We start from the raw sequence: 13,058 nt of genomic DNA, 5'->3' as shown, positions 1-13,058 counted from the left end.
GCATCAGCACAGAACAGCTATTATTCTAACAGGGTTAGCCAAAGGATCAGAGCCAAAGCAATTGTCAGTTCGGAAAGGCCAGATGCCTAGCTAATCAAATATTAAATACTAGATTTCCATTTCTCAAGAAAGTTGATAATAAACATATAATTTGCTTGTAGTATATCCGTTAACATTTACCATCTACCATGGGGAATGTAACACCACCACCGGCCACATGAAAAGCAGAAAACACAAACCTGAACTGGTGTTACAGACTAAATGTCTGTATCCCCCCCAAATTCATATGTTGAAACCCTAACCCTAAAGTGATGGTGTTGGGAGGTGGGGCCTTGGGGAAGTGACTAGGTTTAGATCAGGTGTGAGAGTGGCACCCCCGTGATGGAATTAGTGTCCTCAGAAGAAGGGGAAGAGACTAGAGATCTCTTCCTTAGCCATGTGAGGACACAGCAAAAAGAGGCTGTCCAACCAGGAAGAGGCCCTCACAGACTCCGAATATGCTGGCACCTCCATCTGGGACCTTCCAGCCTCCAAAACTGTAAGAAATAAATGTTTTTTAAGCCACCCAGTCTATGTTATTTTGTTATAGCAGCCCAAACAGACTAAGACAAGTGGCATGAGCATCTCAAAATAATTGCTAATTTTTAAAGTAGAAGATTGTGTCAGAAGATGATGATGATTTATCTTTTTTGAAAAAATATTTATTTGGCTGCGCTGGGTCTTAGTTGCGGCATGTGGATCTTCATTGCAGCATGCAGGATCTTTAGTTGCGGCATGAGGGATCTTTAGTTGTGAAAGATGGTGATTTATCTTGTACAATGTAGGAAGTCCATTTTCTTATCATGTATAACTTTTTTTTTTTTTGTCTGCGTTGGGTCTTCGTTGCTGCGCACGGGCTTTCTCTAGTTGCAGCGAGTGGGGGCTACCCTTCGTTGTGGTGCGCGGGCTTCTCATTGCGGTGGCTTGCTTCTCTTGCTGCGGAGCATGGGCTCTAGGCGCGTGGGCTTCAGTAGTTGTGGCGTGCGGGCTCAGTAGTTGTGGCGCACGGGCTTAGCTGCTCCGCGGCATGTGGGATCTTCCCAGACCAGGGCTCGAACCCGTGTCTTCTGCATTGGCAGGAGGATTCTTAACCACTGTGCCAACAGGGAAGTTCTCACGTATAACTTTTGATCTAGATTATATAATTATTCTTCTCAATTAAATTCGCTCATTTTTCATTCTATGGTTTCTTATGCATGTCAGAGGAGTAAAGCAGCAGCTGCTGATGTGTGGTATCAAGAATAGAAATACTTCACAAATAGAAAATAATGCCAGTTTTGTATCAGTGTCAGATACTTCAAATAGAAAATCAGTCAATTCCAATAATAATTAAAAATTTTCCACCCAATTCATGGAATCAAATAAAGCTTTTGGAAGTTCTTTTTGTTGAAGGTGACACTACTGTGAATGGTATTTTAAATTCAGTTATAAAGTTCAACAATGAAGATAAACATGTTTTTGTAATGGCCATATATATACTTACAAATCTTCGTGCATCACAGTGTTTGTCAAAAATAATCTTATTAAATTAAAAACCAACAGTTGTTCTCAAACAAGTGTGCATTAGAATTACCTGAAGGGCTGCTTAAAACAAATTGCAGGGCCCCACCCACTAGAGTTTCTGATTTAGTAGGTCAAGCATGAGGTACAGTAATTTGCATTTCTAACAAGTTCCCCAACGATGCTGATGCTGATGCTGCCGGCCCTGAGACCACATTTTGAGAGCAACTGGCTTACAATTTCACTGTTAGAAGCTCTCTATCACTATGTAATTCAATTCATACAGTATAGACCAGGAGTCTGCAAACTATTGCCCATGGGCCAAATCTGACTCACTGCCAGTTTTCATAAATAAAGTTTTATTGGAAATTTGGAAAAAAGCCGTATCTATTTACTTATCACCTGTTGCTGCTTCCTCACTACAAAGGCAGAGTTGAATCACTGCAACAGAGAACATATGGCCTGCTGATATGGACTGAATGTTTGTGGGTTAGTTTAGGGCTAATCCACTAACTGGTTGGGTGGCACTTATAATAGTCACTATACAAATTCACATGTTGATCTAATCACCAAAGTGATGGTATCAGGAGGTGGGGCCTTTGGGAAATTCTTAGGTTATGAGGGTGGAGCCCTCATGAGTGGGATTAGTGCCCTTATAAAAGAAACCCCACAGAGCTCCCTTACCCCTTCTGCCAAATGAGAACACAGCAAGAAGATGGCTGCCTATGAACCAGAAAGCAGGTTCTCACCAGACACCAAACCTGCTGATGCCTTCATCTTACACTTCCAGCCTCCAAAACTGAGAAATGTCTACTGTTTATAAGCTACTCAATCTGTTGTATTTTGTTTTAGCAGCCCAAATGGACTGACACCCACAAAATATAAAATACTACCTGGCCCTTTACAGAAAAGATTGCTGACCTCTGATACAGACCACAGTGGAATTAAGTTTTCCTTATATTATCATGAGACTACAGAATATTGACTTACTCGTATATTCATTGATCATTCTCTACTCCTACAATGCCATTTTCCACTTTGATAACAACCACAAGAAAATTCTTTAACAACTGGTATTTACTATTACTATTAATGTCCCTAGTAAGAGCATTTGTTATTAAGTACAAGTCTCTCCAATATGGAATTGGAAAGATTCTTGGGAAGCAATAAAGATTTTCAAAAAGCTTCTTGTGTGAAAGTTGGGAAAGTCAGGGTTGTTTTATTATACCTAGAAGAGTGCTGAGGCAGAAGGGGTGTTAAAAAAATAAAAACATATGGAGAAATGTATTTTCTCATAAGCAATTAAGGATCTTGACATTCCGACCTTCCTTACTGCTTCTAAAATGTATTCAGAATGCAAATTTGAGACACTGGTGAATTAACCATCACAACCACTAGTAACAAGCAGGCCAGAATGCAGAGGAAGCACATAGGTCAGCCAGATGCCCTCCCTCGAGCCTTTAACTTCAGGAGTCCCCTTCCTGTCACATTGATTCGAGTATACAAAATCTATACCAACTCATTTTTCTGGTCTTCTATATGGTACACAACTCTCTAGTTTTTGAGGTTGGTTAAGTATGTTTGTCACTTTCCAGATCCAACTCTGTTCCTTTGTCTTTTGAAAAACTTCTTTAGTAGGGACTTCCCTGGTGGCCCAGTGGGTAAGATTCCATGCTCCCAATGCAGGGAGCCTGGGTTCGATCTCTGGTTGGGGAACTAGATCTTGCATTCATGCTGCAACTAAGTCTGTATGCCACAACTAAGAAGTCCACATGCCACAACTAAAGATCTTGCGTGCTGCAACTAAGACCCAGTGCAACCAAAATAAATAAATAAATAATATTAAAAAAGAAAAAAGAAAAAGCTCTTTAGTAATGAAATGGCTGAATTCAAGTGACCATCAAATATGTATGAGATACCCTCCCCAAAAGGATCTAACAGATGGGAAATGACCTAGCAGATGATGCATCCCTGATGGAGACACTCGGGACTAAAGGTCTCCTGACCAGTCAAGTGGCTCATCTTCTTGACTTGACCACATAGGACCATTGCTCCCTGAGAAAGAATTTATCTTCCAAAGATGACCATCTGTTTCTCTCACATCCTCTTTTTACGACATAACTCAGACACTCCTCCATGAGGCAAGAGGGATGCCTGCCCTTGGAAGCCAGCAGCACATGCTGTGGGGAAGCCCAGGCCACATGGAGGGGTCACATGTAAGTGATGGCAACAGCTGACTATCAGCATTAATTGTTAAGACATGTGAATTAGCCTGCAGGTGATTTTAGCCTCCAGCTGTAACGGCACTTCTCAGACACAGGGGAACAGATGAGTATTCCCCACTGAGCCCTGCCAAACAGCAGACTTCTGAGCTAAATGACTGTGTGTGTGTTTTTTTTTTTTTTAAAAAAAACAGCTTTATTGAGACATAATCCACATTATTATACACCCACTTATTTTATTTATTTATTTTTATTTTTGGCTGCGTTGGGTCTTCATTGTTGCGCACGGGGTTTCTCTAGTTGCGGTGAGCAGAGGCTACTCTTCGTTGTGGTGCACGGGCTTCTCATTGAGGTGGCTTCTCCTGTTGTGGAGCACAGATTCTAGGCGCGCAGGCTTCAGTAGTTGTGGCACGTGGGCTCAGCAGTTGTGGCTCACGGGCTCTATAGAGTGCAGGCTCAGTAGTTGTGGCGCATGGGCTTAACTGCTCCACGGCATGTGGGATCTTCCTGAATCAGGGATCAAGCCTGTGTCCCCTGCATGGGCAGGTGATTTCTTAACCACTGCACCACCAGGGAAGTCCCTATACACCCATTTAAAGTGTACGATTCAATGTTTTTTTTTTTTCTTAGTGTATTCAGCATTGTACAACCACCACAATCAACTTTAGAGCATTTTCATCACCCCCCAAAGAAACCTGTACTCATTATCAGTTAATCTCCATTTCCTCCCAACCCCCCCCTCAGCCCTAGGCAACCACTAATCTACTTTCTGTCTCTAATAGATTTGCCTATTTCAGACATTTCACGCAAATCAGATCACACAATATGAGGCCTTTTCGAACTGTCATCTTTCACTTGGGATAACATCTTCAAGGTTCATCCACATTGTAGATGTTTCATTACTTCATTTCTATCGCCAAATAATAGTCCATGGTATGGATATACCACTTTTTATTTATCCATTCATCAGCTGATGGACATTTGGGCTGTCTCTATTTTTTAGCTATTATGGACTTACTTCTGGACTCTCAATTCTGCTCCATCGATCTATGTCTACCCTTGTGCCAGTCCCATACTGCTTTTATTCTGTAGCTTTGTAGTAAGCTTTGAAATCAGGAATTGGAGGACTTTGTTCTTGTTTAAATTTGTTTTGGCTATTCTGTATCCCTTGAATTTCCATATGAATTTTTAAAAAATTTTGCCAATTTCTGTAAAAAAAAAAAAAAAAATCCAGCTGGGGTTTTGATAGGGCTTGAACTGAATCTTATTAGGTCAATTTCAGATTTTGTCATCTTAAGCAACTCAATTTTGGGGTGGCTTGTTGTACAATAACTGATACTATTATTAACATGAGTGGGGTAATAACTGATATTACCCCACTTGGGGAAGCATCCATTTTATTATGGGTGAAGACAAAGGAGGGTGTCTTCACTCCAAATAATAAAACTTCATCTGAAAGGTGTCTCCTTCTAGAAGGCAAGTAGGACTTTCCTTTGAACAGTCTTTGACTGGTGGTTGTCTGCATTTCCAGGTTGAGCCCCTTTCATCACTTGAAGAGACTGGTCCAAATGCTGCCTACTGCTGCTGCCTGGCCCACACCCTACCTCTCACCCAGGGTGTGATTTTTCTGTCCTGGGAATGTTCAAACAGCAATCACTGGACCTGGGATTTCATTTCTTCTCCAGACTTGGGTGCCCTTACTTGGGGTAGGGATTTGCTGAGGGAAATGGGGGTCCTGGCTGCCCACGCCCACTCCCACCAAAAGGAGGCCCAGCAGCAGAGCTGAGAATCTGTGGAAGACCAGAAGAAAGGAGGCTTTAGCTAAGAGTAAAGCCGCTGCTGAAATGAGTGTGTGTTAAAATGTCCCACAGCGTCCTGGAAGGTTTTATTCTTCTTCATGGTGACGCTAACGGTAGGTTTTTGCCCAAATTATTCCATTTCTAAGTATTTAATGAGGTAATTCTGAATGAGAGAAAATCTACCTCAGGGCATATGACCCTCTTTTCTTCTGTCGCGTGTAGAAGCGTGAGGGCCACCTGCAGCCTGGCTGTTGAGGGGTTAGGCTGGGTTCAAGGCAGGAGGCTGGGAAGACCCTCCCACTGCCTCTGCCTTTAGACGACTCCAGCTCATGGTTCTACCCCTTTGGCAGGAAGCCCCCAGGCAGGGTGGAAACAAGTCATAAGCAGTTGAGGAGACAAATCTGTGGGCTTCACTCCGGGCCTGGGCTACAGCCAGGTCAAGTGCCTGCTTTATTCAGACGGGAAATGCATGAATGGGGCTCAGCCCCAGCCTTTACACATTGTGAAGGCAACTGGGAGTGAGGCAGGGATCTAGAAAAATAATGCATGGATCCAGACAATGGAGAAAGACCATGCTAAATCAGCTTAAGGCAAAGACCGGCCAGGGGGAGAGAGTAGAAGAGGTGACAGAAAAGGAAGAAACCTTGGGCAGCTTGAGCTGTGTTGGGGCCTAGCGGAAGTAGCTGGGACATTCATGGGCAACCAGGTGCCAGGCCTGATCAAAGGCCTGCACGATGGCTGGCTCTAGGGGCCCTTCTTCAGTGGCCACCAAGTTCTGTTCCAGCTGCTCCAGGCTGGACATGCCCAGGATGACCGCGTCCCCGTGGGCACCCTGCAAGGGGAGACGGCCAGACATCAACACACTAGCGCACCACAGTGACCCCGGTCACACACGCTCCCCCAACTCCACCCACAACCTTGCCCCCGCCAAAACTTGGGACCTGGTTTTTTAACTTTATACTCTACATAGTTCTAGAAAGCACTTAAGGTACCTTCAACAACTGTAACTATGTGACCCCACAAACCCCGTCTTCTTTCCTCCTGCTGCCACACTGCTCATCCTCATTCAGACCGAAGTTCAGAGCCCAGTTCTGCCACTCAGCAGCTGTGTAAACTAGGTTTAGCTATTTAACCCCCCTGAGACTGAAATCTTCTCAATTTTCAGCGTGGCTATGGGAATGAGAAATTATGCAAAGCATTGAGCTCCCACTTATTGAAAACCTACTATATACATGTCAGAGACGATGCAACTATGTAAGGCTGATGCTGGGGAAAAATTTTAGCCAGGAAGACAGGGGACACCAAGGACAGAGGGAAAGCCCACCTCCCCCCAGAGGAGCCAGACCACGGGGTTTACAGTCAAATCTGTGATAATTTTCTATCCCTTTCACAGCTGTATGAACCCCAGTTTGCTTATCAGTAAAACCTGATCACACTTCATCAGGCCTAGGTAATAATTCAATCCATGTTAGGAAAGCCCTCATTATAGGGCCTGGCACTTGGACAGCTACTCAGAACAACAGGAAGGCTGACATGAAAACTGGAACAAAGAGAAATTTCAGAGGGAAAAACTACTTAGAAATCACCTGAAGGTAATGCTGGCTTCCCGAAGGGAGAAGAAGTGGGGCTTCCAGCAACGAGGGGTTACCTGGAGCTGTGAATGGTGGTACATCCACCGGAGGGCGGCCGAGGTCATGCTGGGGGCACTGGGGCCATACGCAGCCTGCAGGGCCTTCTCCACCAGGGCAATGGCCTTGAAGTGGTGTTCCTTCCAGAAGCTGAGCAGGTGGGGAGGGTAGCACAGGGGTCAGGACCATGGGGTCACACTGGGGGCCACCGCCAAAGAGTCAAACAGGACAGCTGCGCTCACCCCAACCCTGCAGCATGGAGGGGCTGGTATCCCCTCTAGCGATGGGTCTCCTGCTTTATTGAAACACCCAGGATGCTGGGTCCCTCACCAGAGACCTCAATGACATCTTTACCCCTGAGGACTCAAAGCCTGCCCTTACTTTACCTAGGGAAACAGGCAGCAAGTACAGGGGTGTGGCTCGGCCCCAGGACTGCTAAGCCTCCATCCAGGGCCCTCTCCTTCCCCATCTGCAGGTGATGAGCACTCCTCGGGGCGGAGCGATGCCTTGGAAGACCTGGCATAAGGTCCAGGGATCCTCATTCCTCACGGAGGTCCCAAGAAAACAAGAAGAAACCCTATAGAGGGCTTCATAATTCCTCTAGGAATCAAAAGAGGTAGGTCCAGGCAGCAAGGGACGGCTTGGAGACCCAGGAAAGCAGCCTAGAACTCCTCCATTTCAGATAAACGGGACCCCCTCCCACTCCTCCCACCCTGATGCAGCCCATCCCCAGCTCACCGATTCCTGTAGATCTCTGCCCAATTGGTCCCAAAGAAGCGGCCCACAGGTTGCTTCCTGTCCTTGTCCTCATACTTGTACTTGCCGGTCAGCAGGCCCCCTGAGGGAAGGCTGTAATCAGATCCCCTGGCACTGCTCCCAGAGGCTGCTCTGGACCGGAAGTGGGGGTGATGGTGGGGGACCCCGGAGGGATGGAGGACCCAGCCCAGCCTCCTGTCAAACCCTTCTCTGCTTCCCAGGTCTGGGGCTGGGTAGCCCCCGGGTCAGGAATAGGGAGAAACAGGACCAGAAATGCCCCCCGGGACCTGGGAGGGGAGCCCGTCCCCACAGCAGCCCATAGCCCATACCAGCCAAAGGGTTGTAGGCGTAGAACCTCAGTCCGAAGTGCCTGATGCAGGGGAAGAGCTCTGTCTCCACCTGCCGGGTAGTGGCATTGTACATGCCCTGTGGGCAGAAGGGGCAGCTGGAGAGGGTGCACGGGTCAGGGGACCCCAGTCTTCTTCAAAAACCTTCAGTCAAAACCTGCCCAGGACTTAAGCAATGATTTCCAACATCACCAGTGGTGGCTGGGTGAAGGGGAGATGGTGCTGGGCCCCAGGAAGGGACAGTGGACGGGATATGTCATTCGCCACATATCTGTAGGCGCCGGTTGTATGCTGGACACTGAGTTCCCAAACACCAGCGTATCTAGCAAGGTCTCTGCTTCCAAGAGACGTTAGAGTCAAGTTAAAAACAAAGACAGAGGTCAGGTGATCACATAAAGGTGGGTTCGGTGATCATAGCAGATTCTCCCAAATACTTGCTCAATGTATGAAGATAGGGTTTGGAGATGGGAGGCCCCGCTGGGCTGTTGGGAAAGGCTTCCAGAGGAAGAGGCATCGAAGCGAGACCTGGGCACTCGTTCCCACGAGAAGCAGGTAGGAGTGTTCCAGGCTGACTGCAGAGGGAGAAGCAGGCAGGAAGGGGAACCTGGGCCGGAGAGAGCAGGTGCCTAATGGCTGGGCTGAGGGTACCCGGGAGCCATCTACAGGCTGTGAGCAGGGGAGGCAGGGGGGTGGCTGCTATGCAGAGGGCATGGGGTGGGGGGGGACATTGGGGGGGGAGTGGGAGGGGCCACGAGGACCCGGGATCAGCAGGCACCCAGGAGACAGAGGCCTCTGCAGCCCTGGCCTCACCTGGTACACGGTGGGCAGGATCCAGTTGTTGCTCTTGCACAGGGTACAGATCTCGGCCACTTCCCAGGCGGCATAGTTGGAGAGGCCAAGCTCCACAAACTTGCCCTGCGGGGGAGAGGCCAAGGTCAGAACCCACTGCAGCCCAGAAAACCAGGAAGGAGAGACTGGCTGGGGACCCTGGGAGTGGGGTCTGTCCCCAGCTCTGCTCTGGGACAGCCCTGGAGCCTCCACTCTCCTGGGCAACGACAGGCCAAGCAGAGGAGCTGGGGGGCCGCTCTCACCTCCTGGTGCAGCTGGTGGCAGGCACGCAGTGTCTCTTCCACAGGGGTGCCGTGGTCCGGTGCATGTAGATAGAAGAGGTCAACGTGCGGACACTGCAGCCGCTTCAGTGACGTCTCCAGCTGGGACCGGAGGCTATCAGGCTTCAGTGACTTCCCTTCCCAGGGATTGGCCTTGGTAGCGATTTTCACTTTGTGGGAAGAATGTAATGGTTAAGAAACTTATTGTAACCACTTACTAGCCATGTGACCCTGGCTAAATTACTTAAGTTCTCTGAGTTTCAATTCTCTAATCTATAAAATGGGGATGATAACAACGGAATTGTCTTCACAGGGAGAGCATGAGGATTCAATAATGTCTCATGTGTGAGTTCCCAATGTTCACTGCTGCTATATTAGTCACCAAACTGCTAGCTGTGTCAAGCCTTGTAGTAGAGGCCAAGCGCACAGAGATGAACTAAACACTCAATTTCTGCCCTCAAGGAGGTCACAAGCTAGAAGGTGATGTTACAATATGTAAGTGCAGTAGAGCCCAGAGGAGACGTATGTGGCCAACCTGGGAATTCCAGGGAGGGCTTCCTGACCCCACAAGTTGAGTCTCCAAAAAAGCATCCTGGGACTTCCCTGGTGGTCCAGTGGTTAAGACTCTGCACTTCCACTGCAGGGGGCATGGGTTCAATCCCTGTTCAGGGAACTAAGATCCCGCATGCTGCACAGCACGGCCAAAAAAAAAAAAAGAAGAGTCCCAGCCAACAAGGAAGGGTGGGAAGCGCATTCCGAAGGACGGGAACTTGGACAAAGTCACAAAGGCAAGAAAGCACCGTACGTGAAGGCCATATGTGCAACTCTGAGTTATAAACTCCAGGCAGGGAGCAGTGGTATGTGAGACAAGAGAAGGGGGTCCAGACCTAATCCCAACGGGTTTTCTCAAATACCATCATTCAAAGGTTTTATGAGTGAACTGGTCAGCTGTGTTCGCTCTGGTTGCCATATAGAGAGAGACGTCGAGGGGGCAGGCCTGAAGACAGGGGGACAAGTAAAGAGGCTGCTGCAGGAATTCAGGAAAGAGATGCAGCTGCTGAACATAACCACTGGCAGATCCATTTGAGAGAGAGGTAGAAGGCAAAATGAGCAGAAGGCAGTGACAGTTTCCCCCCTCTCCTTCCAGACTCCTGGAAGCATGCACATCCGCATACCCACTGTAGAGACACACTCCCCATGAGAACAAGAGAGTGTTCTGCCATGCAAGCACCTTGGAAGTGCTATAAAGAATGCTGGCTCTCTGGGGGATTCCCTGGTGGCGCAGTGGTTAAGAATCTGCCTGCCAATCAAAGGGACACAGGTTTGAGCCCTGGCCGGGGAAGATCCCACATGCTGCAGAGTGACTAAGCCCGTGCGCCACAACAACTGAGCCTGAGCTCTAGAGCCCGCGAGCCACAACTACTGAGCCCACCACAACTACTGAAGCCTGCGTGCCTAGAGCTCGCGCTCCGCAACAAGAGAAGCCACCACAATGAGAAGCCCGCGCACCGCAACGAAGAGTAGCCCCCGCTCTCTGCAACTAGAGAAAGCCCGCGCACAGCAATGAAGACCCAACACAGCCAAAAATAAACAAATAAATAAATTTATATATTAAAAAAAAAGAACGCTGGCTCTCTGGATCCTGCACTTTCCATATCTGGCAAACGCAACTCAGTAATCCAGAGGGGAGGGAGTCATCAGACCACTTGGATGTTGGAGAGACCAAGTCTCTCAGCTTCTCGTCCAGATTTTTTCCATTCCCCACATTTCTCAATCCCCCTGCATTCTTGGTGTGAACCTTGCCTCGGGTCTGACCTGAGGACTTTGACTCTGTGAGTGCCTGGCCTCAAAGAAGGAAGCAGGGAAGGACTGGAGGGGGAGAAACCAATTCAGGAATAAAATCTTCCTTAGTCACGAGAGGCACCCAGGTGAACTAGAGAGTGTGGGTCTGAGATGCACATTCCCAAGTCTGTTCCTCCAGATCCACCAAGCTATGAATCTAAGGAGGACCCAGAGGAGGACGCCCCTGACACAAGGGCTGGGAAGAAAGAGTCTCAGGATGGAAAAGAGGAGGCAGAGTGTGGCAGTAATAGTATCAGCTGACTTCACTGGGTCCCACCATGTGCCAGGCACCCTCCTAGGCACTTCCAGTGGCATCAGGCTGATGAGGGACCGTCCCTCCACACACACATCCTCCACTCAAGCACACCTGCCTCCTGGCCATCCACACACCAGTCTTGGCACAGCTATGCCCTCAGCCTCTCATAACACTTTGACTCATGCTCTGCCCAGCAAACTACTATTGTTCCTTGAAGGCCCAGCCTCAGTGTTCTCTGAGCCTTCCCTAGGGCCTCTGCCTGGCCCCATCATGCCTTCCCTAAAAGTGCTTCCTGTTCTATGCTCCTCTGCAATTATTTGCTTCAATCTTCCCCACTAGACTCTGAGCTCCCTGCTGGTGGGTTAGAGACACTTTCCCTCCTATAGCTCCATAAGAAGCTGGCATAGGGCTACAGGAGTGGACAGAAAAGCCTTACCCTCTCTCTCACGCCTCCCCACTCTTTAACCCACCACCCCTGCTCCCCCAGCCCGGTCTATGGCAATGCTACAGCTCTCCCTGAGAGAGCCAGGAGTACTGCCAACTGAACAGGACAAAGTCTGGGGACTGATGAAAGACCTGGATGAGAAAAGGGCTCTCGGGGAGCGCATGGGCGTTGAGGACAATGGGGAGAGGGGCATAGGCAGAGCGCCTGGGGACCGGTTATGGGCACCTGGCAGGGTTGGAGGGGGGTACAGCATAACTCTGGAGACCAGTGCCGCAGAGAGGTGCACTAAGAAAGCAACTGGGGTAGGAAGCCAAGGACTAGATCAGGCTCGGGGGTTACCGAGTTGCAATCCCCAGACGAAGAAGCGGAGGGGAAGGTGGTCAGGAGAAAACGCTGTTCAGCTGTCGGGGCTGGATGTGCAAGGGACTTGAGGCGCGGGGTGTTCACAGAGCTGCGGGATGGCCAGGGGAGGTGGGCGCCCCAGGGGCGGGGCGAAGCTGTCGGCCCTGACCGCGGCGGGCGCGTGGCTGGGGTCGGGTCAGCGTCCTGCGGGACGGGTCTGCACTGCACGGTGCAGGGAGAGGACAGGCGGTCGGTGCGCGGGTGCCAGAAGTTACCTTTGCAGTCGCCGCCGCCCAGCCCGAGCCCCAGGCCGCCCAGGATGCTCTCGGACTGGCCGTCGCTGTACATGAAGGCCGTGTCCAGCTCAGTGTGGCCGCGCTCCAGAAAGGCGCGCACTGCCGCGGCGCTGGCGGGCGCGTCCATGCGGCGCCCCATCTCCATGGTGCCCAGCACGGTGGCGGGCCGGACAGGGGAGCCTGAGGTGGCCCGCGGGCCCCGGGACATGGCGGCTGCGGTGGCGGCGGTGCGAGCCTCGGGTGGCCGGGGGGTACGAGCGCAGCGGACGGCGGCGCGGGCCACGGCGCGCGACAAGCTGCTCAGCATGAGGTCGGCGCCTGCGCGCTGGGGCGCCTCGGGCCCCGCCTCCCTGCCGATGGGGAGAAGCGCGGCGCCCCCTCACGCAAGATACGCTCGCTCGCCACGACTCCCGGGACCTTCCGCCAAGTGCGTGGCGCAAGAGGCGGAGCCGCGCAGCTCCGGGGCGGGGCGGGGCG

The 13,058-nt window shown here is 50.1% G+C and overlaps 1 protein-coding gene across 1 annotated transcript; it reads right to left on the bottom strand.

The window, feature by feature from the left end:
- Positions 1-5,962: 5,962 nt before the first annotated feature.
- Positions 5,963-13,018, bottom strand: AKR7A2 (aldo-keto reductase family 7 member A2). The gene is made up of 7 exons (XM_004272473.3): positions 12,561-13,018; positions 9,383-9,570; positions 9,102-9,206; positions 8,274-8,370; positions 7,927-8,026; positions 7,209-7,338; positions 5,963-6,392 (listed from the first exon to the last, which is right to left on the bottom strand). Exons 1-7 carry the CDS (start codon positions 12,886-12,888, stop codon positions 6,231-6,233), a joined length of 1,110 nt encoding a protein of 369 aa, XP_004272521.1. The 5' UTR covers positions 12,889-13,018; the 3' UTR covers positions 5,963-6,230.
- Positions 13,019-13,058: the final 40 nt, after the last annotated feature.

This window comes from Orcinus orca, chromosome 1 (assembly GCF_937001465.1).
Source record: "Orcinus orca chromosome 1, mOrcOrc1.1, whole genome shotgun sequence".
In the NCBI taxonomy this organism is placed as follows: domain Eukaryota; kingdom Metazoa; phylum Chordata; class Mammalia; order Artiodactyla; family Delphinidae; genus Orcinus; species Orcinus orca.
The sequence above is the reverse complement of the archived record's forward strand: the minus strand, read 5'-3'. Positions and strand labels throughout refer to the sequence as shown.

Bases quoted from the DNA above. Each gene is read 5' to 3' on its own strand.
- AKR7A2 (XM_004272473.3), bottom strand. From the start codon at position 12,888: ATGCTGAGCAGCTTGTCGCGCGCCGTGGCCCGCGCCGCCGTCCGCTGC. The intron at 9,207-9,382 runs GTGAGAGCGGCC...TCTCCCCCGCAG, and splicing joins GCCACCAGCTGCACCAGGAG to GGCAAGTTTGTGGAGCTTGG. The intron at 6,393-7,208 runs GTAACCCCTCGT...CTCCCCTTGCAG, and splicing joins ACCACCATTCACAGCTCCAG to GGTGCCCACGGGGACGCGGT.